The sequence below is a fragment of the Nuphar pumila genome, chromosome 12 (assembly GCF_984573655.1).
Source record: "Nuphar pumila chromosome 12, dmNupPumi1.hap1.1, whole genome shotgun sequence".
Taxonomy (NCBI): domain Eukaryota; kingdom Viridiplantae; phylum Streptophyta; class Magnoliopsida; order Nymphaeales; family Nymphaeaceae; genus Nuphar; species Nuphar pumila.
Window position 1 is genome coordinate 33,767,398 of NC_143260.1, and position 24,299 is coordinate 33,791,696.

At 37.1% G+C, this 24,299-nt stretch overlaps 2 protein-coding genes across 4 annotated transcripts; one reads left to right on the forward strand and one right to left on the reverse strand.

Moving 5' to 3' along the window:
- Positions 1-704: 704 nt before the first annotated feature.
- On the forward strand, positions 705-3,573 carry LOC149820621 (defensin-like protein 1). Its single transcript, XM_089981835.1, has 2 exons — positions 705-765; positions 3,407-3,573. The coding sequence occupies exons 1-2, from the start codon at positions 705-707 to the stop codon at positions 3,571-3,573; spliced, it is 228 nt and encodes a 75-aa protein (XP_089837961.1).
- A 1,492-nt stretch (positions 3,574-5,065) lies between these two features.
- LOC149820622 (protein REDUCED WALL ACETYLATION 1-like) lies at positions 5,066-17,049 on the reverse strand. 3 transcript variants are annotated; one of them, XM_089982453.1, is made up of 16 exons: positions 16,774-17,049; positions 15,937-16,028; positions 11,583-11,717; positions 11,441-11,497; positions 11,290-11,362; positions 8,710-8,868; positions 8,240-8,389; positions 7,879-8,134; positions 7,678-7,799; positions 7,446-7,532; positions 7,278-7,366; positions 7,141-7,203; positions 6,696-6,752; positions 6,069-6,165; positions 5,826-5,984; positions 5,066-5,667 (listed from the first exon to the last, which is right to left on the reverse strand). In XM_089982453.1, the coding sequence occupies exons 1-16, from the start codon at positions 16,804-16,806 to the stop codon at positions 5,662-5,664; spliced, it is 1,635 nt and encodes a 544-aa protein (XP_089838579.1). In that variant the 5' UTR covers positions 16,807-17,049; the 3' UTR covers positions 5,066-5,661. The 3 variants fall into 3 exon arrangements, with proteins under 3 accessions (XP_089838579.1, XP_089838578.1, XP_089838580.1); XM_089982452.1 differs by having other exon boundaries at positions 11,583-11,720; XM_089982454.1 differs by lacking the exon at positions 5,066-5,667 and having other exon boundaries at positions 5,820-5,984.
- Positions 17,050-24,299: the final 7,250 nt, after the last annotated feature.

Below are 24,299 nucleotides of genomic sequence, written 5' to 3' on the forward strand. Positions count from 1 at the left end.
AAGTAGATCCTCCCTCTTCCATAAAGAGAACACTGATCCTATCTTTTGAAATAGGATGAGTTCCATCGATCATACATTCAATCTTAGCCATCTATCTGAACCATCTAGCCGTTGATTGGATGACTAGGATTGAATGTATGATGGAACCCATCCTATTTCAAATGATGGGATCCGTGTTCCCATAAAGAGAGGGATCCATGCCGCTCCCTGGATGCCTCCGGATTGAGAGGTGATTCCTCTTTGTGAAAATGTACTCTGCAGAGGTGATTCCTCTATGAGAATCCACTTTTTTAAAGCCCGACGGACCGAGCTCTAAACGGGGCTGGCCCGGCCCGATGCCCACCCTTAGGTGCAGCAGCACACTAAAAGTGTCCATTTACATTGCGCCTGATCCTCTCTCCAAAGTGCCAATCCGGGGTCTCACCATGCACCTGAACTGGGGTCTCCCCTCGATAAGTGTCAAGAAAAAAAATAGTCAGCCCGGTCAGTGCAAGGCATTTTCTCTCCATCGTATTTCTCTATTTAGTGGTAAAAAAAACTGTGCCTATCATGCACGGGTACATTGACTTGAACAATTAGACATTAAATTTCAATAAGAGAATCCATCAATTTGCATCATCTTCACCAGTATTAGTTTATCAGGAAAATTAAGTGAGTGGTGCTATAAATTTCTTGGCCCTCCTAGTTCTATCTCACCAAAGAAAATGGCTAAGCCTCTCAGTGTAGCCACCCTGCTCTTCTTTCTCTTACTTCTTGCCTCTTATGGTGAGTCAATCAAACTCATGTTTCTCATCCATATCTTTCTCCATTGAACTTTTTTCTGTTCTCCTCTTGTTCTTTCATTGTAGTCCCATCATAAGATATGAGCGTGAAGAAAAAGTCCATAAATTTCGTTGGTATTCACCAAGTTTCTTTTGTCCCAACAAGTTGCTCTTTTTTTGAAAAACATTTAAAAAATATTTAAAAAAAGAGTCATCTCGTGTTCGGCTTGTGACGAGCTTACTAGCCGAGCCCGAACAGCTCAAGCTCAGCTCGTTTACCAGCCCTACTTGAGTCTCTTTCTCTCTCTCTCTCAAAATGGCAAAAATCTCCCAAATACAAGTATCTGTGTCCACCCTAGTTTAGATACCTGACTTCACCAATGGTTCCAAGCCAGGAGCAGCTTGTTTAGCTTAAACGAGCCGAGCCTGAACACAAGGTGTTCAGTTCACTTCGGCTCGAGAGTATATATATATATATATATAAAAGAAGGATGAATGAAAAATATGTAAATAAAATATAGACTATTAAGTGTAATTTATAAAAAGTTATATATATTTTCAAGTATAATATATAAAAATGTATAAATAGCATGAAATATTTTTACACGAGCCAGCTTGTGTTTGGCTTGTCTCATTCAGGGATGAGCCAAGCCCGAGTTCGGCTCCACTAAATACAAAAACACGAGCTCAATCCACTAGCAAACATGCCGAGCCCGAACATGCTCTGCTCGGTTCGTTAGGCTCGTTTACCAGCCCTACTGACAGCCCCTATCAACCACGCTGAGCCCCCGTTGGTTGTCCCAATAAGGTTTTAGTATACCATGGTGGTGGTGCCAAAAAATACAAACGCACCATCTTGTCTTTATGTAAATAATTAGGGTCCAAAAGAAATATGGATGATCTAATCGACATTCATGTTGGCAAAGAAACTTTGGTGGTTTGAATTAGGGAAATTTCCATTTGGATTCACCACAAAGTGTACCATGCATTCAAAAAAACATTTTTTTTAACTATCTACAAGCATTATTTCAAATTCTAAGTTGATTGAATTGGCTTGGGCCCCACAACACATCAGAAGTTTTTGGTAAGGGATGATCTTAGGTCCTTGAATTTAAGATCCCAAAAACCCCCAAATTCATGGTTTCCTAGTCTTGGGGTTTTTGCCTAGAGAACCATTAATCTGTAACTCATGGTTTTTATTTGTTTCTCTCTCATTCTCTCTATCTTCTGCCCTCTTTTCTTATTGAAACAAGGGTCCAGTGACCTCCATGGATCACATATCCTAGAATATGCTGGGATCTCACACCACCTCTGATCTGAGAACTGATGGTGATGAAAACGGGTCAGATCAGGAACAGCTAAATATATGGAGAGTCAAATCCGGTAGTCAAAAATTGCAAAACCTTCATCCTGGATCCGACCCATTTGCATCCCTATGAACCGAGGCAATCAAATACTACTCTAAATGACCCAAAGATCTCATTAACAGTTACTTCTTTCAACATAGTGCCTCGATGGGTCCACACCAGCTTGGTCGAGGGAAGTGTGAGCCTTGACAAGCCTATCTCACAAATGTTGCCAATACTCTGAAAATTATTGGGATTTTACCGAGATATTTTCAAAGACTGATGTAATATAAAAAAAATATGTTGCTTTTTTTTTTAAAATATAAATAACCTATTTTGAATGTACCATGTTTCTATTTCAATATTAACACAACAAATCATTTTTTGCACTGTATCAAATGTTTTTATTTATATGTTTCTAAATTTTTATATAATGATAACCATTTTGAGATTCTTATAGAAGATCAAAACTTTTAATGTATGAGCAGACTTCCTTTCGCAGAGAACGAGATTTGTGACATTGGTTTCAACACTTCCACCTTACCAGTCATGCTCGAGCTGGACTGTGGGGATAAAGTTATCTTAATTTTTATCCTCCTAAAAAAAAGGTAAGAAAAACCTTCGGCCAATGTAAAAAGCCTGCCAGAAGATTTTTCTTCCTTGTTCGATGGTAGGGATGGCAGTGGACCTGGGAGAACGGAGCCCCGCCCCGCCTTGCCCTGTTTGGACCCAGGATGGAGGACATGAAATGGAGATGGAGGCAGGGATGGATGTTAAAATCAAAACCCGTGCGGGGATGGAAGCGGGGATGGACTTATGCTTTTCCCCATCATTGATCCCCACCTTGCCCTGCCCCACCCCGTCCCATCCCCGATCCTTCTTTAGAGATGGCAGTGGACCGAGGGAAAATGGACCCCACCCTGCCTCGCCCTGTTTGGACCAGGGATGGAGGACATGAAACCGGGATGTAGGTTAAAATTAAAACCCGTGCGGGGATGGAGAGTTGGATTTTGAGACTAGACGGGGGTGGAGACCTTGTCCTCTGCCCCCGCCCCGGTCCACTGCCATCCCTATCGATGGGATGTATGCCCCCCCCCCCCACAAAAAACAAAAGTTTCTGGGTGCCGCCCCCTATGCACAAGCCAACACTTAGCATAGGCCCCGGGGCAGGGTCCTATCCTCAGAGTTTTATGCTGTCGGCCCGACAACCGTAGGTATGGCTGGCTGAGCCAGCATGACCAGGTCTTCGTGCTGGGTGCAGTTTCTTCAGGTTATAAATCTAAAAAAATGCCTTCTCAGTTTCCTTCGCTGCCGATTTTCCAGGTGCTGAAGCCAATCTATGCGAAGAAAGGAACAAAACATGGTCGGGAGTCTGTCTCAGCAGTGACAGCTGCAATAACCAGTGTATCACTTGGGAACAGGCTGCTCATGGAGCATGTCATCAAGATGGCTTAGGATTCGCATGATTATGCTACTTCAATTGTTGAAGATGCTTGAAGCTTCCTTAGTATCTATGTTGTATGTGTTCCAAAAATAGTGATATTATTATGATGGTAGCAAGAAATGGTTCTTTATGGGTACAGAGGCACAACCTCCAAATATGCATCACTTGGCCTAGGAGCTACACCTTTGATTCCCCTCTCCAAAGTCTTTAGTGGTAACAACAGTATGGTAGTAATAAGAGTCTCCTTGTAACATCTGTTCTTGTGCTATTCAATAAGTCATTGTTGGAAACCTCAGAAGCAGCCTTGTTAATTTCATTTTCTAAATTATTTGAGTGTTATCAATTTTCCCTTGCACTCAAAAGTTTGAAAAAGTGCAGAGCATTAACAAAACGAGTTTGAAACCGTGGTCGTCCCATGTCAAGTGACAAACCACGGTCACCCCTAGCAAAGAAGGCAAAGCCCTTGTGGGAAAACCTTGTTTTTCAAATCCTTAAAAACCCATATTATTATTTAGGTGAAAAGCTTCGTTTTCATAATTATTATTTAGGTGCTAATTAGCATGATTAATAGGTTTTTCCTTAACACAGTGCCTAATAGCTTATTATCATCGTTGTCATTAGCACATCATCATTCTATGGCATATAATATCATCAACGCCGTTTCCACTTACCACTACCATTGCAACATCTCTCTCAAACGCAAATCGAAATCATGAACATTATCATCAACGTCATTGTCTTTATTTAACCATCAACATAATCCCATTCTCTCTCTCTCTCTCTCTGTGTGTGTGTGTGTGTGTGTGTGTGTGTGTGTGTGTGTGTGTTTTGCTTGATTATAATCTAGTCATGGCCATATTTTACACGCATGATGGTACCATCTCAGCCTATTCCTGGCAAACAGTGGACAGAAAATTTGATGAAAATGGTAGCAGACCCCACCAATTCTAGCTGGTACAAGAGATTCCTACATTTCTAAAAAGTAAATTGAGGGAAAACAAGGTTAAATCAGTCGAACAAGAAAGTTAAATGCTCAAATATTACCTTACAGTATCAAAGACTAAAGTAGGTCTCACTACAAGCAATGCATCGGATGTACAGAGTGATCACTTACAACAAAAATCAGAGAACTATTTATAAGATCCAACACCCATTTGACTTCGGTAATATTAACAGAACAATGGATTACTGTTACTTTTTTCTTTTTATTTTTTAAGTAAAACTGGGATCCTGCTAATGCAATATATAAACCAATTGTACCTACTACAATCAAGTTTGGAAATCACAATGCAAGTCATTTTGACTCAATCTAACCCCATAAATGTGTTCAGCATGCTTCATTTAGTGATAATCAACCCCTGGATCATGTGATTTAATAAACATGTTTTCTATAAATCAAGAAATTATGAAGCATTTACAACTGTCACTTTTTGCATCGCTGAAACAAACCTATACACAAGTTGGATTCCCGTGGTCCAAAAGCTGACTCCTACTAATGGAGCATGTAGATCACATTTATGAGGTTAGTTTGACTAAAAGAACCAAAAAAATGAACACCAAGTGGGTCGGTTGTAGCAACCATTAACCCCATTACACTAATTCAAAAAATAAAGCCCATCTCCAAGTATCGTTGATGAACCAGACATGCTATCCTAGCCATTCACTTCATTAAGTAGCTTGATTTGCATTGGGATCTTCACTTATTTATGAAAATCAAACATCTCAAAGCAACACAAAATATTTCCAAAGATTGAACGGCTAGATTCACTAGTGGAACTGTTTTATCAAACAGCAACTTTCTTTTTCTTTTCTCAGTGATGAAATGCACTAAAATAAGCTCAAGAAAGTTATTATTACGGGCTCCCGTGGAACCCTGCTACATGAGCGCTTCTACAGGAGGCTGAATTCAGCACACCTCATGCTCACCTATACAAAGAATATTCTGTTGGTTGTATAGCAGCATCAACCACACTTGATCTTTACCATTACAACCGAATCTCATCATGGTCACTACCAATCGGCATGTTGTCACTGTAGGCATGCATACATGCCAATCCAGATGCGAAAATGCTACAGCAGAAACCCCACCACCATATTCATGTGTGCATACTCATGCCTGCAAATTTTTCAATAAACACAAGCCTTTAGTAAGAGAGAGTCGAGCAAGAGCCTTTCCTTAAAAGATAATATGGAAAAACCAGAAAAGAATTCTAGTGGATTCTAACTGCAGATATTCTACTGTGCAAATTTCGGAATTTCTCCACACTATCATACCAGGAAAATGGGTATTTGAAGAAATATAGAGGCCAGGCAGTATAGGGTAAGCGAGATCACAGCAGCAGCTATAATGTTGTACATCAGCTTCTTATTGTCTTTACTTGGCACAAATATGTTCTTCAATGTGTTTGTTAGTTCAAATAATCGGTATGATATCTGTGTCAAACCATCGAGTCTTATGAGTAAATGGAAATGAAAGCTTGCAACGAAAAGCATAAGATTGGGCTTATTCTTCCATACCACGATATAAATGGCCGTTGTGAGCATAAAGTTAAGCAAGGGATAAGTAGGAATAAATGACAGGAGCCACCGAGGTTGCCCATCAGGCATGCCAGATCTGCAAGTTAATGCACTCAGTTAACTATTGTATAGGAACAGAAATACACTCAATTTGAGCCATGCTACATAGACACAAACATGGGCACGGAACACATGGATATGCTTGGTAGGACACACTTTTGTAAAATTAAGACATGGGAACAGAATCATACATTATATATAAAGAATCCAATAAGACAAATACAAGTAAATATGAAATAAACAATTAACATCTTAAAAAGAAATAGACAGACACGTTGTTGACCATGTTTAACATAGGTTTGATTTTGTCACTAAAGTGCTGTGGTTTGTCCATGTTGTTTCCAGTGTTGTATCATGTCGACACAGAATATGCATGCTACCCCAAGTGTCCATGGGACTTAGGATTTCAATATGAAGTATGAAAAGTTAAAAGCAACTTTCACAAAAATCCAACGCATACAATCAGATTGATAATTACTGAAAATTAACACCCTCATGCAACCGAAAATACTTAAAATGCTCTATGCAAATTGATCCAGGAAAAGTTGAAGAACACATCATGCACACCTTAGCCAGATATGGATCTGTGAGATGTAGGTTTCTAATGTAATCTTCCCAAGCCATCTGAAAAAACACAAAATTAAACTCAAACATTTACAAACTACTTAAAGATTTAATGAAAAGGGATGTTGACAGTTCACGTTTGGTCAGATATCAGACTGGATCTGAATGGATTCAGTAAATGAAGTCACATCCGATCAATAACCAGATTCAGATTCATATCAGAGGTTTACATCTGAATCTGCATACATGTCGAAGACACATTTAATTGTCTTAAATAGACAACCAGTTCCAGAGCCAGTAAGCTTTTTTCATCTGGATCCCAATCCAGCTCACCAATTTGGCAAGATCTAATTATATTGGATTCAGTGATGCCTGCATCTGAACCAAATCTACCTGTTTACATCCCTATAAATAAAGCAGATCTTAAATAACAATGGCCAGTACTTACGCAAAAAGTGTCAATGAGAATTTACGGAACTGCTGAGTGACATTTCGTAGGCAAATGTAGACACTATCCAAAAAATTAACATCAGTTAGGAGAAACAATAGTAAATACTGTTTTATTTATATGGTGCAGATACATACGTTATTGGGATCCATGATGTGTATGGATGGTATTTGTTATATGTGATCTTATCCAGCTTGTATATGTGTTGGTACCACAAATATCCTGCCTATAGTTACATAGAAGATATGCATCAGAAACCACCATAAGTGAAATGGACTATACTTCAATGTAGAATGTTAACTGACCGTTAAAGAAACTGTCACAATTGTTGCCTTGATTGTTACTCTACGCTTTGGTTCAGTTTCCTCTAGTTTCTCCATCCATCTTTCAACCTACAATTAATCAGCACACCAAGATCAATTATAGGGTTAGAAATAAGCCAGAAAGAATAACAGATTTCAATGAATATCGCATGTCAAAAGAAGAAAGAAAGGAAATATGAGTGGATAAAAAAAAAGATGAAACTTAGGAACCTACTGTTGGATGATAATATGCATAAATCATTCCAACAATCCAAATATAGCGATCAAGACCTGATCGAAAATGCCACTCATGCAACTGAGGGTACTGCTTTTTCGATGGGTCTGGGTCATTGTACCCTGCAATTTTTGCATGATGTCAGCAAGAATTCCATAACTGAAGATGTAAGTCAAGTACGACAAAATAATGACAGATTACCTAAAAGGAATGTTAAAGGGGCCCATAATATGTCGAAGACACCAGGAACTTCCCAAATCATGATGACCACCAAAAAACACATCATAATTTTTGCAGCAATAACTGAACCAATCTCATTGTACTTGTTTAGGATTCCAAGCGCACCATACACCATAAGAGTGAACAGGGTGTGCATGGGGCAGATGTAGTATAGCATATAGTTGTTATTTAGGAAGATGCAACAGAATGTCACAAAGAAATTAAGGCGCCACATCATCTGTGGAATAGAAAAGATGAGACCACTGTCATCTGATTCCTCTCAAAGTACATGGATTATAGCATAATGAAACCTAAATGTACATGTAAATGCAAACACTGATACCTGAGCAAAACGTGCTACACTGAAATCCTTTCGGATATAATAATAGGAAAAGTTTCCAAAACCAGTCATCCAGACATACGCAGCAATGAACATACGAATTGCATTATAGATTTCCGTTGCAGCAAAATAGTGATACATTAAAAATAGCACCTGAAAAATGAAATTAATCAGGAGAAAAGACAATGACAACCATATGTTTGCATAGAGCATATTTTAGCAGTGCTCATGCACAATGTTTTGTGGCTCCCTACAACCCTATAAAAAGTGCAGTTGTATACATGCATTCCAGTAGCCATAAAGAAAAACAATAAGTTCATTCATATGTTGAGAGTTGCCAAGGACTTTTATAGGCCACAAAATATAAAACATTATCTTCCAGTGTGTGTGCTCATCTGTCTTTGTGTCAAATCGAATGTACACTATTTAGAACTCAACAAGTAAGACAGTTTTAAGAGTCACTAATGCATAACCTGCATCCACCCTTTCCACTCTTCTGTTTGATGCCTGTTCAAGTAAAGTATCGATTTGCCTGAGAATGCAGACTTGTCGTGGTGGACTTTGAAAGAAGTCATCGATGCAACTATTATGAGAAGAAAGTATAGAAACAAAAAAAGATCTCGGTTGTAACTCTGCATTGTTAAAAAAAAACAAATTATGGAATTAGTATATGAGCATATGCAGCTACATCACATTATCACAAATATCAATATCAATCTATAGAAGCACATTTAACACATTAACATTGATCATTTCAGTGGGTGGTCCTGTGAAAATCGATTGATGGCACTCTGTATGCTATAACACATATATGTTTAAGTAAACTTAAGCAATTACATTACATATATATATATATATATATATATATATATATATATATATATATATATGACATGTATTTTCAAAATTTTGACCTTTAGTGGCGGTCAGGACCGCCGCTAAAGGTCTGGGCAGGAAAACCGCCTTTAGCAGCGGTCCAGAAACGCCGCTAAAAGTTTTTTTTTTCATATTAACGATGTTTCCGCTGCTGATCTTGTGCGATCAGCGACGGAAAAACATCTGATATATCATCAAACACTTGCTAAAGTGTTTGATGATACACTTTATATATATATATATATATATATATATATATATATATATATATATATATATATATATATATATATATATATATACACACGAAAACCCATATCATCGAACTGGTTTTTGTGGAACGAGGCTCAGACCAAAAACACCCCAAAAAAGGTATTTAACGGCAGTTTCTGACCACAACTAAAAACTGGTAAAACACACACAAAAAAAAAATGCCGCTGATCTATGTCACACGGACACTCCATTTTGCCCTTTGTACCCGTGTCGACATGTGTGTCCTTGTGTTGACATGCATCAACACCTTGACACTCCATTTTACCCTCCGTACATACAAGTTTGTATTCAATTTATAATTTATAATTATATTTTCAATTTATAACTTTATATTTTTAGTATATAATATATATTTTAGATATAACATATATATTCAGATTATATTCAGTTTATTTTGAATTTATGTGATATATATATAGTTGTGCCCCCGTACCCACTTTTGTTGAAATTGCCATATTGTACCCTCCGTACCCGCACCCGCACCTGTACCCAGGTGACATAGCCGCTGATCATGCGTGCAATCAGCGGCGCAAAAAGCATCTGATTTATATTGGATGATTTAAGTGTTTGATGATACGGATATATACATACATATATATATATATATATATATATATATATATATATATATATATATATATATAGAGAGAGAGAGAGAGAGAGAGAGCTTCTGACAAAAACCTTGTCAAAACATTGAAAGAAAAGAAAAAAGAAATTCATATCAGCAAGCTGCTTAAAGACAACATTGACGTTGCTGAATAATGGAGAAGGGAAATTTCACACTGCCACCCCAATTTTTTTAACAAACTTCCAAATTCAAAATGGCCTCGAGGAAGACACCCTTTTTTTCCTTTTTTTTGTCTGGTCCCTTTGTGACTTTAAACGATTGAATGAATGTATAGTTTGTTATGTCCACTAACTTATATAGAACAGTTACAGAACAAGTTCTACTAGTGTGGTCATTGATATAAACACCAAAATCTGCAATGGACATCATAATGAGAAAAACCTGAAAATTAAAGAAAAATCTTTTACAAATATCTTAATGAAATATAATAGATGAAGTGATTACGTTATGCTTCTGTGGATAACATAAGCTACTTTCACTATTCTGATATTTCACAATCTACCCATGCATATGATCGCTCTTGGACCACTAAGAAGAATACTGGTTCTCAGTATCTTAATCATGTAAAAACAAAGCTAAAACTGGCTAGTTTCCCATAATGTTGCTAAAGGGATAGTTTTATTTGTTGAAACTGGTGTGTCAAGCTTGGCTACAGTATCACAATTTGGGCTTTTTATAGAAACTTCTTTTTCCTCGTTTTGGCCATCAGGATTCAATACTCTTTTATAATTTTTTTATTTGTTGCTTTGACATGCCATCTAACAGTAAGAAACCATCTAGGTGATTTACTGCTAGCAGATCTCCATTAGTAAGAATCCTCATCTATTTTTCTCTGAAATCCCCAAAGATTATTCATGGCCTTACCACTTCATCAAATCAATAAACAACTCATAAGAAATCAACATGAGGAAAGAGCCCACATACTTATAAGTTTCTCTTATGCATTTTATCTTAACAGGCAGGTTGCTCTTATTATTGATAAATGCAATGCTTTTCTAGCTAAGCATCCGTATATACATTCCATAATGCATAGTAGTACTACACAACTGAACATTTTGGTAATTTCTTCTTCCAAATGACATCCCTTAACAAGTATTCCAGTGAGACTGGAAGAGTATACACGCAAAAAACTGAAACCATTTTCCCAAGCAATTGAAATTTCATTAGCTGATGAGGCTATATTGAAGCATATGATCTGATATATGAAATGAAAAACAGAGAAATCCACATGTACATTGATGAAGACCTGGCATATTCGAAAAAAAGACACACCTACCTTCTTTGACTCCCCAAATAGATTTGTTCGATCACACAAATAAAAGTAGAACAAGATAGCCCCAAACTCTGATCTGCATGATTGACAAATATTATGAGAAACTTAGCCCTGAAAACGCATTGTATTGACTGCTAATGGTGACAAAACTTACATGGCTCTCAATGTCATCCGGTTCTCAATCAAAAATGTCTCATCCATCAAGAAGAACCTGCGTAACTCCAACAGGACAATACAAGAATTAGGTAAAATCTTCATGAATGTATTTATAACAACAAATCATTTGTCTTGCACACCTGATCAAGTTTGATTTTATAGATGAACCATGTACTTTTGAGGAAGCAGGTAGGATACCTCCCTCCAGTAGTGCAGCTCTATCATCTTCCTTAATTGCTTCATTTCCCAATTCAACCAAATTGACATCTGAATGTCTGCTGTTGGAAAAATAAGTAAAATTATACATGAGAAAAAAAACAGAGGGGAGAAACAGTGGAAAAAGTCCAAAAGGACTGAGAAAAACTTATGTACATATAGGCATCTATGTAACATGGACACTCCGTTTGGGGTGCTGTACCCATGTTGACACGGGTACCGCCACCGGACGCAGTGCAGGTATGCCGTGGATGGGGTTCCGCACTGCGTCGGGTCGGGTAAAAAAAAACTGACCCATGTTGGGTTTTTTTTAAAGACCCCCCCCCCCCGACTCCCTTTCCCTCTCGGCTCTCTTTGCCCTAACCCCCCGACTCTCTCTCTCTCTCTCTCTCTCTCTCTCTCTCTCTCTCTCTCTCTCTCTCTCTCTCGCGCGCGCGCGCGCGCGCTCTGCCCTAAACTCCCGACTCGCACTCTCTCTTGGCGCTCTCCGCCCCTCGCAGCGTCGCTTAGCCCCTCACCGCTCCGTCCCTCCCCTCGCAGTGTTGCCTCTCTCAGCCCCTCACAGTATTGCCCTCTCTGCGCAGCTCAGGTACTCCTCTCGTCTTTGTCTCCCTCTCGACTCACCTCTCTCATCTTTGCCTCCCTTTCGACAAAGACCATATTCCTATCAATGAATTGTCTGGGGTTATTGTTGATGATGTTTTTCTATAGTTCTGTTTGCTAAGTGCTAATTGTTAGGTATTAATGTCTATTGTTTATTTATTTGAAATTGTTATTAGCTTGTTATAACTTGTTTCTTAAATGTTAATTTGTTAATTGTAGTTGTAGCTTTACTTGTTATTGAATTTTGATTCTTTGAATAAAAGTTGTTAGCCTGTTCTGTTACTCGTTTAGTTGGTTGTTAAATGTTAAATTAATTTATGTTGTCTTGTCGGAATAATAGATTTTGATTTTTGAAATTTATTTTATATTTATGTAATATTTAATATATATATACCACCGTGTCCCCGTACCCACATTTTTTGGAATTGCAATGTCGTACATACACCTATACCCTCACCCATACCTGTACCCATGTGACTTAGAGAGGCATACATAGATCATGTTTATATGAAAGTTTTTGCATGGTAAATCACATGGCTGAAACCATTTTCAGAGGTAGGCCATCTTTCTGGTGCAGATAACTATCATATTCAGATTATCATAACACAACATTTTGCAATTGAAGCAACTTCATCTTGAATAAAACTACAGCTTCCTTTTAGCTTCTGATCCAAATGGCACACCAAATGGATAATGAGTTACATATTTTTTGAGTGTTTACCACTGAATCATGTAGCTATAACAACTATAGGTACAAAAGCCAATTATAAATACATCACCTTGAAAGTATACCAATTGAGGGATGCAAGCATCTGTTAATCTTATTTAAGTAGTGCAAGCCCATATGCTAGTAACCATCATATTGTTCAACTCCTTTTTATAAAAGATGATATTTCACATTTACTACATTATTTTTCCTTTTGGCTTGACAATCTCTATGCTATGTCAAAATAGGCAATTAGTGCTCGCAATAAAGTAAAAATTATGTCTTATTTGCTATAGAAAGTAACATGCTTTTAGAAAAACTATGATACTGTATTGGATGACACCCCAAACCGGGTTGAAACCTAATTTTGGGTGTTAAACTAGGTTCTAGCCACAAAACCTGGTTTGGTGGCTGTTTGGATGCCAGCAAACCAGGTTTGGGGCAAAACTGGGTCAACCCAGTTTTGCAAAACAGCACCCCCCCCCCCCTCCGCGACCAGTTTTCTTTAACCTGGTTTATCGGAGGGGACTGTTTCCACCCATCTTTTGCTTCTCTTTTTCACTCTACCATGGGTTGCCTCACCCACCACTCTCCTATGACCAGCTATTTCCGGCAGGCCACTGGTTGGAAAATGGCTAAACTGGCACTATCCGGTGAGGGAAAAACCAGCTGGCCATTTTCCTGCCAGTGACCAGCCAAAAAATGACCAGAAAACATTCTTTTTTCATAGCTGGCCGGCCATTTTCCAGCCAGACACAGGCCGGCAGATGGTCGGATTGGTGTTGCCTGGAAAGGGTGACTCCAACCCAGCATATTTTCTGGCCGGTGGCTGGCCTTATTTTCCTTTTTTTGACTTTTTTTTAAGTTTTTGGGCTAGCCAGTCATTTTCTGCCCAGCCACCAGCTGGGAAATGACCAGGCCATTGCCACCCAGCAAGGGTGATACCGGCTTGGCCATTTCCCGGCTAGTGGCTGGCCGAAAAATGGCTGACCTTGGTTTTTTTTTATTTTTAGATTTTGAAAAAGTTGGTTTTTGGCAAACCACTTTTTTCCCTTGTCATCCAAATAGGGCCTATGTCATGCAAAACCATACAAGGTTATTATGCCCAAATACTCAATTTAATTAACATGATAAAATTGGGCCTGCACATGTTTCAACATATCCAATTTATTCAAATACAACTTGTTTACTCAACATGCCATAGACATCTAAAGAGGTTTGTTAATAACTCAGAATTACATCATATATATGATGATCTTAATGGAAGATACAAAGATCTTAATGGCTAGTATAGGCAACATCCCACTTTGATGACAGAAGGATGTTTTTGCTTTGGCTACTAGGAATTGCAAAAAAAAATTATTCTATTTTTTTAATACAATTTAATATACAACAAAAGTGCAGAAAATAATGTGCTCAAGCAGCATCTATTCACAAATTTTATTAAGCTAACCAAATCAATAGAACAAACTCTAAGAAATTCAAAGATATGTTAAATGGATAATTCACCAGATTAGAATAGGGTGGCTGGCCCACCAACATTACCAGGAAGCTATGGTTATAAGAAAGTTGGTTGTATATTTGAACATTTCTTGGTTCAAGGATAACCACCATTGAATTTAACTAGGTTTGGATCAAATTGATCTCACATGGTATCTGACCAGATATGGTACCTGGACACTCCATTTGGACCTCCGTACTCGTGTTGACACGTGTGTCACTGTGTCGACATGCGTCGACACCGGGACATACCATTTTACCCTCCGTACATACAAGTTTGTATTCAATTTATAATTTATAATTTATAATTTATAATTTATAATTTATAATTTATAATTTATAATTTATAATTTATAATTTATAATTTATAATTTATAATTTATAATTTATAATTTATAATTTATAATTTATAATTTATAATTTATAATTTATAATTTATAATTATATTTTCAGTTTCTAAATTTAGATTTTCAGTATATAATATATATTTTAGATATAGCATATATATTTAGATTATATTCAGTTTATTTTGAATTTATTGTGTATTTATGTGATATTTAATATATATACATATATAGCTGTGTTCCCGTACCCACATTTTTTTGAATTATCATGTCGTACCCTCCGGACTCGTACCCATACCCGTACCGGCACCCGTACCCGCACCCGCACCTGTACCCAGGTGACATAGCTGACCAGGTGCAATCCCCAATATGGCAATAAATGGCTTTAGGGATATCTGCATTATTGTTTAGATCTATCCTTAATTAGGAAATAGAAAAGAAAATTACACAATGGGATCTGTGTCGACTTAGAACAGATAGAACATGGATGTAATCACCATTCAGGCCTCTAAACAGATAAATGGACATTTACACGAAGCTCAACATGCTGGTATCCTTACAGGAGACTACATAACTACTGATCAGGAGAAGCAGCATGCGCACATAATTGCAATTAGAAAGTTCCAGAGCAAGTGGAACTGTATAATTGATCAAAATCATAAAAAACTAAACACTCTAAGGTACACATTCATCATAATCAGTTAGATCTCAGCTTCCTCTACAATTATGCCTTGAAGCAAACCTGCCAATATTTGGCATAAACCAGCAATCAATAATCAAACTGAGAAAAATAATCCAATCAAAGGTTCCCGATTACCACTGAGTGCTCATCAATTATGAACAATTTTTTTTTATCATTAACAGTTAGCAATAATCATCATAACTTCCACCAAAATAAATCCTACAAAGATGAATGAGATAATTTTCATATGGAAAACGTTTTTAATATGTATAACAATCTATTTGTTGGCTCATAATTTTCTGTAATAAACTTATGCATAATCTAGAGAAGTAAAAAAGAAATCAAACCAGCATGGTCCAGATGTATGTTTTGAGAATAATTCAAATAGTAAGAATTGGATCTAAGCTTCTCATTGCTTAAAATGAAGAAGAATAAAAACATACACTTTGGAAGGGGTAGAACTCTTTCTGTACTCCAAAATTTCGGCATAGATCCATGCTAAAAACACAGGAGTGATCCCAAGGAAAAATGACACCTGCAAACAGAATGAATGCGCATCATACATGGATAGATGGTGAAAGAGGAAACAGTTAAATATGAAAGACCTCAGAAATGATGTTAAACTCAAATTCAGGATGTTTCTGCTTTGATTTCAAATAACTATTAAATTTTCCCACAGGTAAGTAGGTAAAGGCAAGAAAAAAACAGCAGAACTCTAGTTTTCAGAAACATCAGAGTCCATGGATGCAGCAAAAATGACCTAAGGATCAAAACAAGCAACGATCACTAAGAATTATCCGGAGAAACAAAATCAGATGGATACGTCTCTGTACTCTATGAAAAAATGGCCACGAATAAACACTAAAACGATGTATACATCGTTGTTCACAAAGTTACACAACACGAAATCAAAAGAACTACATGCTCCATGATGAAACAAGTGATCTCATGATCTGAAACGCTAAATGTCCAACCAAACGCCTACGACACAATCATCATCGTCTGATACAAATCTCCGCACTCCAGATCAAAAAAAAAAGAAAAAGAAAAGAAATCGTCACCGAAATCTAACCTCAAGAACCATAATCAGAACACCTCCACTTCACGAAACCGAATATTTCTATAAAAAAACCATAAGCAAAAAACCTAGAAAAAACACTAACTTGCAAGACACGAAACAGAAGAAAGAATGCAATAAGAGAGCCGCGAATTCCCGACGAAGTAGTCACAATTTAGCACACGAATCAACGAGAGAGACGAAGATCATCGGAATTCCTCACCTGCCCGGGAGTCAGAGGCCCCGAAGTCACCATTTTTGCCCTCAGACCGGTTCGAGAGGAATCACGAGGAACAGAGCGGCATTGCGATCGGAAATCAGAATTCCGACGCTGGAGGACACCAGATCCGACGGAAACTAGAGCTCAACTCCCCCGATCTCCACAGAGAGCGTGAGAGAGTCACCGACGGTGCCGAGAGAGAGAGAGAGAGAGAGAGAGAGAGAGAGAGAGAGAGAAACGACGCGTTTGGATGGGGAGAGAAAGAGAGCGGAAGGGGAACCGGTGTAGAAATAGAGGACAATCTCTCTCTCTCTCTCGATTGCTTAAAGAAAAGCTTTCACCAAATCGACTGCAGGTTTTACTTTAAGTCACGTCATTGAGATTAATAACGAAGTTGCCATCTCCGTACCCGACCACCACCAGCATAAACAATAGCTGGACAGTCAACACTGTAGCAGGTAAGCATGTCAACGGGTCTGATTTGGTTCGGACCCAAGTGAAAGCAGACCTGACCCTCATTTTTGTGTATCGGATCCAGACTCAGGTCTAATCGGACGAACCGTAAGTGAAACCATACCTAGACCCGATAAGAACTACATGAACCAGACCTGGACCATACCCGGTAAAATACTATTTTTATCATTTTTACATTGAAATTTTTTGGGTCTTAGTCGGGTCTGATATAAAATTTTACAAACTATACCCAGATCCATATATTAATCGGACCTTTGAGTTCGGACCTTGGGTCTTAATCGGGTCTTCTTATTTACCACCATATACCCAGACTCTATAGGGTTTGGTACGGATCGTTGATACCCGTAACTTAGCAGCCTGTAGGACTGTCAAATGTGTCGGATTTGTGTCAGATATCCGACTCATTTGTTATTTGAGTCAACCCAAACTCATCTTGATTAATATGCGAGTCAGTCGGGTTTGGTGACCCAAGTGTTTCAGTGAATATAAGCTTTTTAACTGTTCGAATTCAATTTTGGTATTTCATTTTCTTAGCTCCACATGACTCATAACTCAACCTGAATGAGAAAATGTAACCTCCAACGGTGAAGCCCAATTGGATCGGGTACGATTCAACAACGCGTGCTTGTCCGTTTTTTGGTGTTGGCAGCTACACTTAGGGATGGCCATTGGGCCGGATTGACCCGATAAGAGCCTGACAGGCCTGAGCCCAGCCTGACCCAGTTATATGCGGGCTCAGACTCAGGTCAATCCAGGGCCTTTAGACTGACCCAGTTATAACAGGTCGGGCTTGTTGGATCCTGTGCATTTTTCACATAGGCCCAGCTCGAATTGAGCCCGATAACGTAATCGGGCCAGGAAATCGCCTGAGTTTAATTGGGCCCCAACCGAAAGATGCAGCTTGAGCACGACCCGATACAACCGGGTACCCGACGGCCCATTGGACCAGCCAGCAAGATGATCAACCCCCTAGCTTCTCTCTCACTCACTCTCAATTCCTTCGCTTGAAGTAGGGATGTAGTGCCCTTTCAACGGTTAGGTGGACCAAATGAAACCGGTCAATGCAGTCCGTTTTTAGCGTCTTGACAAGGGATTAGGGATGCAAAGGTGTTGGATTAGGCCGGATCTTTCCATATCTGAATCTAAATATGAAATGTAAATAGTAGATCTGAATCCATCTGGATTATAATCAGGTCTGAGGAGGTAAGGTTGAATCTGAAATACATGTCGTAATATTGGATCCAGAAAAAATGAAACAAAAACAAGCTATTTAGATGTAAAAAAATGTAATCGGGTCGGATTTTGAATCATATCAATTCTACATCTGACTTATAACTCTAATCTGATTCGGACGCGAATCCAAAAATAATCTGATTGAACAGATCTGAATCTCATCTGTATATAGACTCAGATCTTAAAGAAATTATATCCGATATTCGACCATCTCTAAAGCTATTTTCACTCAATTCAAAACCCGCGAGAGGCATCCCTTATCGTATGTTGACGTTGAAGCCTGCGCATTCCCCAGTCCATCAACCAGCAGTTAGCGAGGAGAGGTTTTTCTTTCCGAGTTCGGTTCCACTCATCCCCATCTTCATCTTCCTCTTAAATCTTATGATGCAGGTTATTTGGATCAAATCTGACCTTATAATAAGTGGATTCAGCATGGTCGATTTAATAAGAATAAACCTTCGAAATATATTAATGAAAAAAATATGATTTTTTAATTACAAAAATTTGTGTCTTGTCAACTGTTGATTTTTTAATCGCCAAAAAAATCTGCATAGAAGTTAGATTTCGGCAATTTAAATGTCGATCTTCACTAAATGAATGATGAAGTCATATCCATTTAGTCTGCTTTTATAAAAAAAAAACTTGCAACAATAAAAATACAAAGAGGGTAAGAAGATAGGGATGACACAGGGGATGAGTGGGACCGATTTCTTCTTTCCTTCACTTATTTAAAAGAAAGAAAACAAAAAGAAAAAAAATTGCACATGTCAATACAAGAATCATGCTCATGCATTAGTAAGTCTCTCTCTCTCTCTTCTTTGTAGTGCTCAGTGTTGTGAGAGGCGTATGCCTCAGTACTTGAAGCGTATGCCTCACAGGCGAGGCGCACGCTCAAGGTACTGAGGCACACACTCAGTACCTGAAGTGTTCTGGAATGCTTTGAATACATAATTATCTAAAATAATTTCAAATATAACACTGTTTGGATTGCCCTCACTATGATTTCAGCTAAATGTTTGATGCAAGTTTCAATAGCATTAATGTTACGACAATGAAGCCATACATGATACTTCAAGTACAAGGTTTTGATGATGAGCAAGTGGAATCAACTGCATTTCAGCTAAGGCTATAAAGAAATTGAAGAATTCAGTGAAGAATCTTTGAAGACTAGTGTGCATATGTTTAATTCATTAAAAGTCTTAGATTCTTGTAAGAGCCTTACTTAGAGTGCATATTTAGGTTGCATTTCACCTTAAAAGTCTTTAGAAAAACTTTTCTAAGAGAAACTCTTTTGAAAATCTTTTTAGAAAACTCTTTTCTTAAATTTTCATGTTTATTAGTCGACCAATAGACTTATCAGTCGACTAATCCTTTCGCGCCATATTTTCTAAAAAGTCATTCTTGTCAAATTAGTCGACCAAAGGTTTTATCAGTTGACTGGACAGAATGTCTGTTTTCTGGAAAATTAGCAGCAGTCGACTAATGGTTTTATCAGTCGATTGAACAGAACATGTGTTTTCTGAAAAATTTAGCAACAGTCGACTAATGCTTTTTATCAGTCGACCGAACAGAATGTTTGTTTTTCAGAAGTTTTTAGCAGCAGTCGACTAAAAGGTTTTTCAGTCTACTGATGATATTATCAGTCGACTAACTTTTCTTAAGTCGACTAAGTTTCAAAAGTTCAGATTTTCAAACGGCTCGATTAACAGATCAGTCGAGCGACGATAACTGTCAGTCTACTAATAACTAACTATTAGTCGACTAACTGATGTTTCAGTCGACTAATTTTGCCGTTTTCCTGAAACTTCAAAAAAGGCGTGTCTTTTCATTTTTCAAACGTTTTGATCGTTCAAAATGGACAGTTTTGACACCCTTTCATACTCTCAACGTATGGAATATTTTAACTATAAATATGAGTGTATTCTACACTCAAAAATATCAAATTCAATAGAATTATATTGAATTACTTCTTGCTTTTCACTCCTATTCATTCAAGTATTTATTTTCTCACTCATGTGATATTTTCACTTCAGTTTTTCACTCAAATCACTTTGAGAGATAGTGAATTCGTGAGTAGAGTGTTTCAACAACCTCAAAAGCCAATTGCATCTCATTTGCATTCAAAATGAAGGCTCATAGGTTTTATTGTAAGTTGTTATTTATTTTCTGTAAAAAGAAGGACTTCTTGGTGTAAAGGAGTTGTTTGCTTTCAGTGGGATTGTTACTGAAAGTGGGACCGGTTATGGTCTGTGTGATCTTGTAGTTTACAAGGTTGATAGTGGAAAATCTCAAACGGGTTTTGTTTGGAGACTGGATGTAGGTCGGGTTTGACCAAACCAGGATAAAATCTTGTGTTCTTTGTGTGTTTCCTTTGAGATTTGCAAAATCCTTCAATATTCCGCAGAAAGTTTTAAAAGCACTATTCACCCCCCCTCTAGTGCTCGTTGTCTCGATCCTAGTGCACTTTTATTTGGTATCAGAGCAAGGTTTGCTATTACTTTGATTTGACCATCATCTAGCATGGCAACTACAACATCTCAGTACAAAGAAGGAAGCTCCTCTGTTCGTCCTCCTCTCTTCGATGGAACAAACTATGGATACTGGAAAGTAAGAATGACAATATTCCTGCAATCCATGGATCTTGATATTTGAAGAGTTTTTTCAGAAAAGTACAAAACTCCATCAACTGATTTCAGCCGATGGACCGATGATGAAAAGAAGACTGCTTCACTTAATGCCAAGGCAATGAATGCCTTATATTGTGGCGTTGACAAAGTAGAGTTCAATCGCATCTCTCAATGTTCTACAACTAATGAAATCTGGCATACTCTTCTCGTAACACACGAAGGTACGTCAAAGGTAAAGGAATCTAAAATTGCTTCTTTAGTTCATAAATTTGAATTGTTCAAAATGAAGCAAAATGAATCTATATCGGACATGGTAACTAGAATGACCGATATAACTAACACTTTGAAATCCCTTGGAAAAGAATATTCACAAGTGGATTTAGTCAGAAAGATTCTAAGGTGTTTAACTTCTGAATGGGAGAGAAAAACCGCTGCTATTGAAGAAGCAAATGATCTCAATACTCTCACTCTTGAAGACTTAGTTGGTAACCTAATGACATATGAGGTCCAACTTCAAGACAGACAAGAAGAAGAGCCTAAAAAGAAATCCCTTGCTTTTAAGGCTACTTCTGACTCAGAAAATTCTGAAGAAGATGAAGATGAAGATATTGCCCTCATCACAAGACAATTCAGAAGATTCATCAAAAAGGGAAGATTTCAAAGAAAGGCAAAGAAAGCAGATTCTTCCATTCCCAATGAAGTAAAGTGCTTTAACTGCAAAAAGGCAGGACATATCAAGAAAGATTGTCCTCTTCTCAAATTCAAGCCCAAGGACCAATTCAAGAAGAAAAAGGCATTTCAAGCATGTTGGGATGATAGTGACTCCTCTTCCGATGAAGAATCAAATGAATAAGTCGCCAACATGTGTTTTGTAGCACAAGAAGATTCGGTAAGTCAATTTGACTATGATGAGTTATTTGAAGCATTTAATGATTTATATGCTAAATTTAAGAGTCTTAGTTCTAAAAATAAAGAGTTAAAAACTGAAAATTTAACTCTTGACTCTCAAAATAAAGTGTTACTTCAAGAAATAGAAGATCTCAAGAAGGAAAATTCTTGCCAAGCACTTGAGATAAAAGAAATTGGAGTTAGAACCAATCTCTTACAAAATGAAATATTTAGTCTTAAAGAAAAGTCAAATGATCTTCTTTCTATAGTGACCAAATTCACAAATGGTCAAGAGAATCTAGAAAAACTTCTTGGTTCTCAAAGATGCTCGGTTAATAAAACCGGATTGGGATATAGCTTCTTTGATACTCAAAATAAACCAAACTATGTGGTGAAAAATCAAAGACATTATTCTCAACCTTTTGTTCATAAAACTAAACTTTCTAGTTCTAATAGAAATGCATCTATAAATGATTATTCTAGAAATGTTTATTGTAAATTCTTTTATAGAAAAAATATTTATTATCAAAGGAAACCAAAATCCAAATGGATATGGGTTCCTAAGACTAACTCTCATGGACCCGAAAATAGAAAGGGGTCAAATGCTCTGTTTTCTGATTTTGTTGTAGGTACACAACATAAGGAGCAAATGGATATTGGACAGCGGCTGTTCCAAACATATGACTGGAAGGCCGGAGTTATTTTCCACCCTTCAAAATAAGGATGGAGGAACCGTCACCTTTGGTGACAATAACAAGAGAAAAGTGATAGGTATTGGTAATCCAAAATTTCCCTTGATAGAAAATGTTCTTTTAGTGGATGGTTTAATGCATAGTTTAATATCTATTAGTCAATTATGTGATAAAGGTTTTCATGTTTCTTTTGAAAATGATTTATGCTTAATTTCTGATTTTCAATCTAAAAAGATCATTTTTAAAGGTAAAAGAAGAAACAATGTGTATGAACTATATCTAGATGAATTACCCTCTTTTAATGAAAAATGTCTTATTGTTTCAAATGAAATTCAATGGTTATGGCACAAGAGACTTGGACATGTTAATTTTAAAATTATTTCAAAATTATCCAAGAATGATCTTGTAAGAGGCCTACCTAGAATACCATATAAAAATGATCACTTATGTGATGCTTGTCAAAAGGGTAAACAAATTAAGAGTTCTTTTAAAGCTAAAGATATAGTTTCAACAAAACGTCCTCTTGAACTTTTACATTTAGATCTATTTGGACCATCTAGAATTCAAAGTTTGAATGGTAGCAAGTATGCTTTTGTTATAGTAGATGATTATTCTCGGTTTACATGGGTGATTTTTCTAAAAAGCAAAAATGATGCTTTTTCAAAATTTTCTAAACTTTGTAGAAGAATTACAAATGAAAAATCTACATCTATTATTAAAATTCGTAGTGATCATGGTGGTGAATTTGAAAATGAATCTTTTCTTAAGTTTTGTGATTTACATGGTATATCTCACAACTTTGCTTTTCCTAGAGCGGCTCCACAAAATGGAGTTGTTGAAAGAAAGAATAGAACTTTGCAAGAATGTGCTAGAACCATGCTTCAAGATAAAAATTTACCAAAATATTTTTGGGCTGAAGCAATTAATACAGCATGTTATGTCTTAAATCGTGTTCTTATTCGACTAATTTTATATAAAACATGTTTTGAATTGTATTATGATCGTATACCAAAGATCTCATATTTTAAAATTTTTGGTAGTAAATGTTTTTTTGTTAAATACCAAAGATAATCTTGATAAGTTTGATTCAAAATCAGATGAATCAATATTTCTTGGATATTCTTCTAGAAGTAAAGCATATCGTATTTTCAATAAAAGAACATCTTGTATTGAAGAATCTCTATATGTTGCATTTGATGAGAATTGTGAGCAGGTTATTCCTCTAAGCGAAGAAGAAGAAGCAACACTTCAAGAAGAACCCTTGATAGAGAGTACTTCTCAAGAAAATATTCCTCTTCAACCGGTTTGGAAAGAAGTTCCTAATCATCCACATGAACAAGTTATTGGTGAAATAAAGAGTGGTGTCCAAACTAGAAGGCAGTTAGAAAAATATATTGCAAATGTTGCTTTCATATCTAAATTAGAACCAAAGAATATCAATGAGGCTTGTGTTGATGAATTTTGGCTTTTGGCCATGTCTGAAGAACTTAACCAATTTACTAGGAATGATGTTTGGGATCTAGTTGATAGACCAAAGGATCACCCAGTAATTGGAACAAGATGGGTCTTCCGAAATAAGCTGGATGAAAATGATGAAGTCATTCATAACAAAGCA

Coding starts and splice junctions, on each gene's coding strand:
- LOC149820621 (XM_089981835.1), top strand. CDS start 705: ATGGCTAAGCCTCTCAGTGTAGCCACCCTGCTCTTCTTTCTCTTACTT. Junction 766..3,406: donor CTTACTTCTTGCCTCTTATG/GTGAGTCAATCA, acceptor ATGCCTTCTCAG/TTTCCTTCGCTGCCGATTTT.
- LOC149820622 (XM_089982452.1), bottom strand. CDS start 16,806: ATGGTGACTTCGGGGCCTCTGACTCCCGGGCAG. Junction 8,390..8,709: donor AGTGGAAAGGGTGGATGCAG/GTTATGCATTAG, acceptor TTCATTTTTCAG/GTGCTATTTTTAATGTATCA. Junction 7,533..7,677: donor ATGCATATTATCATCCAACA/GTAGGTTCCTAA, acceptor GATTAATTGTAG/GTTGAAAGATGGATGGAGAA.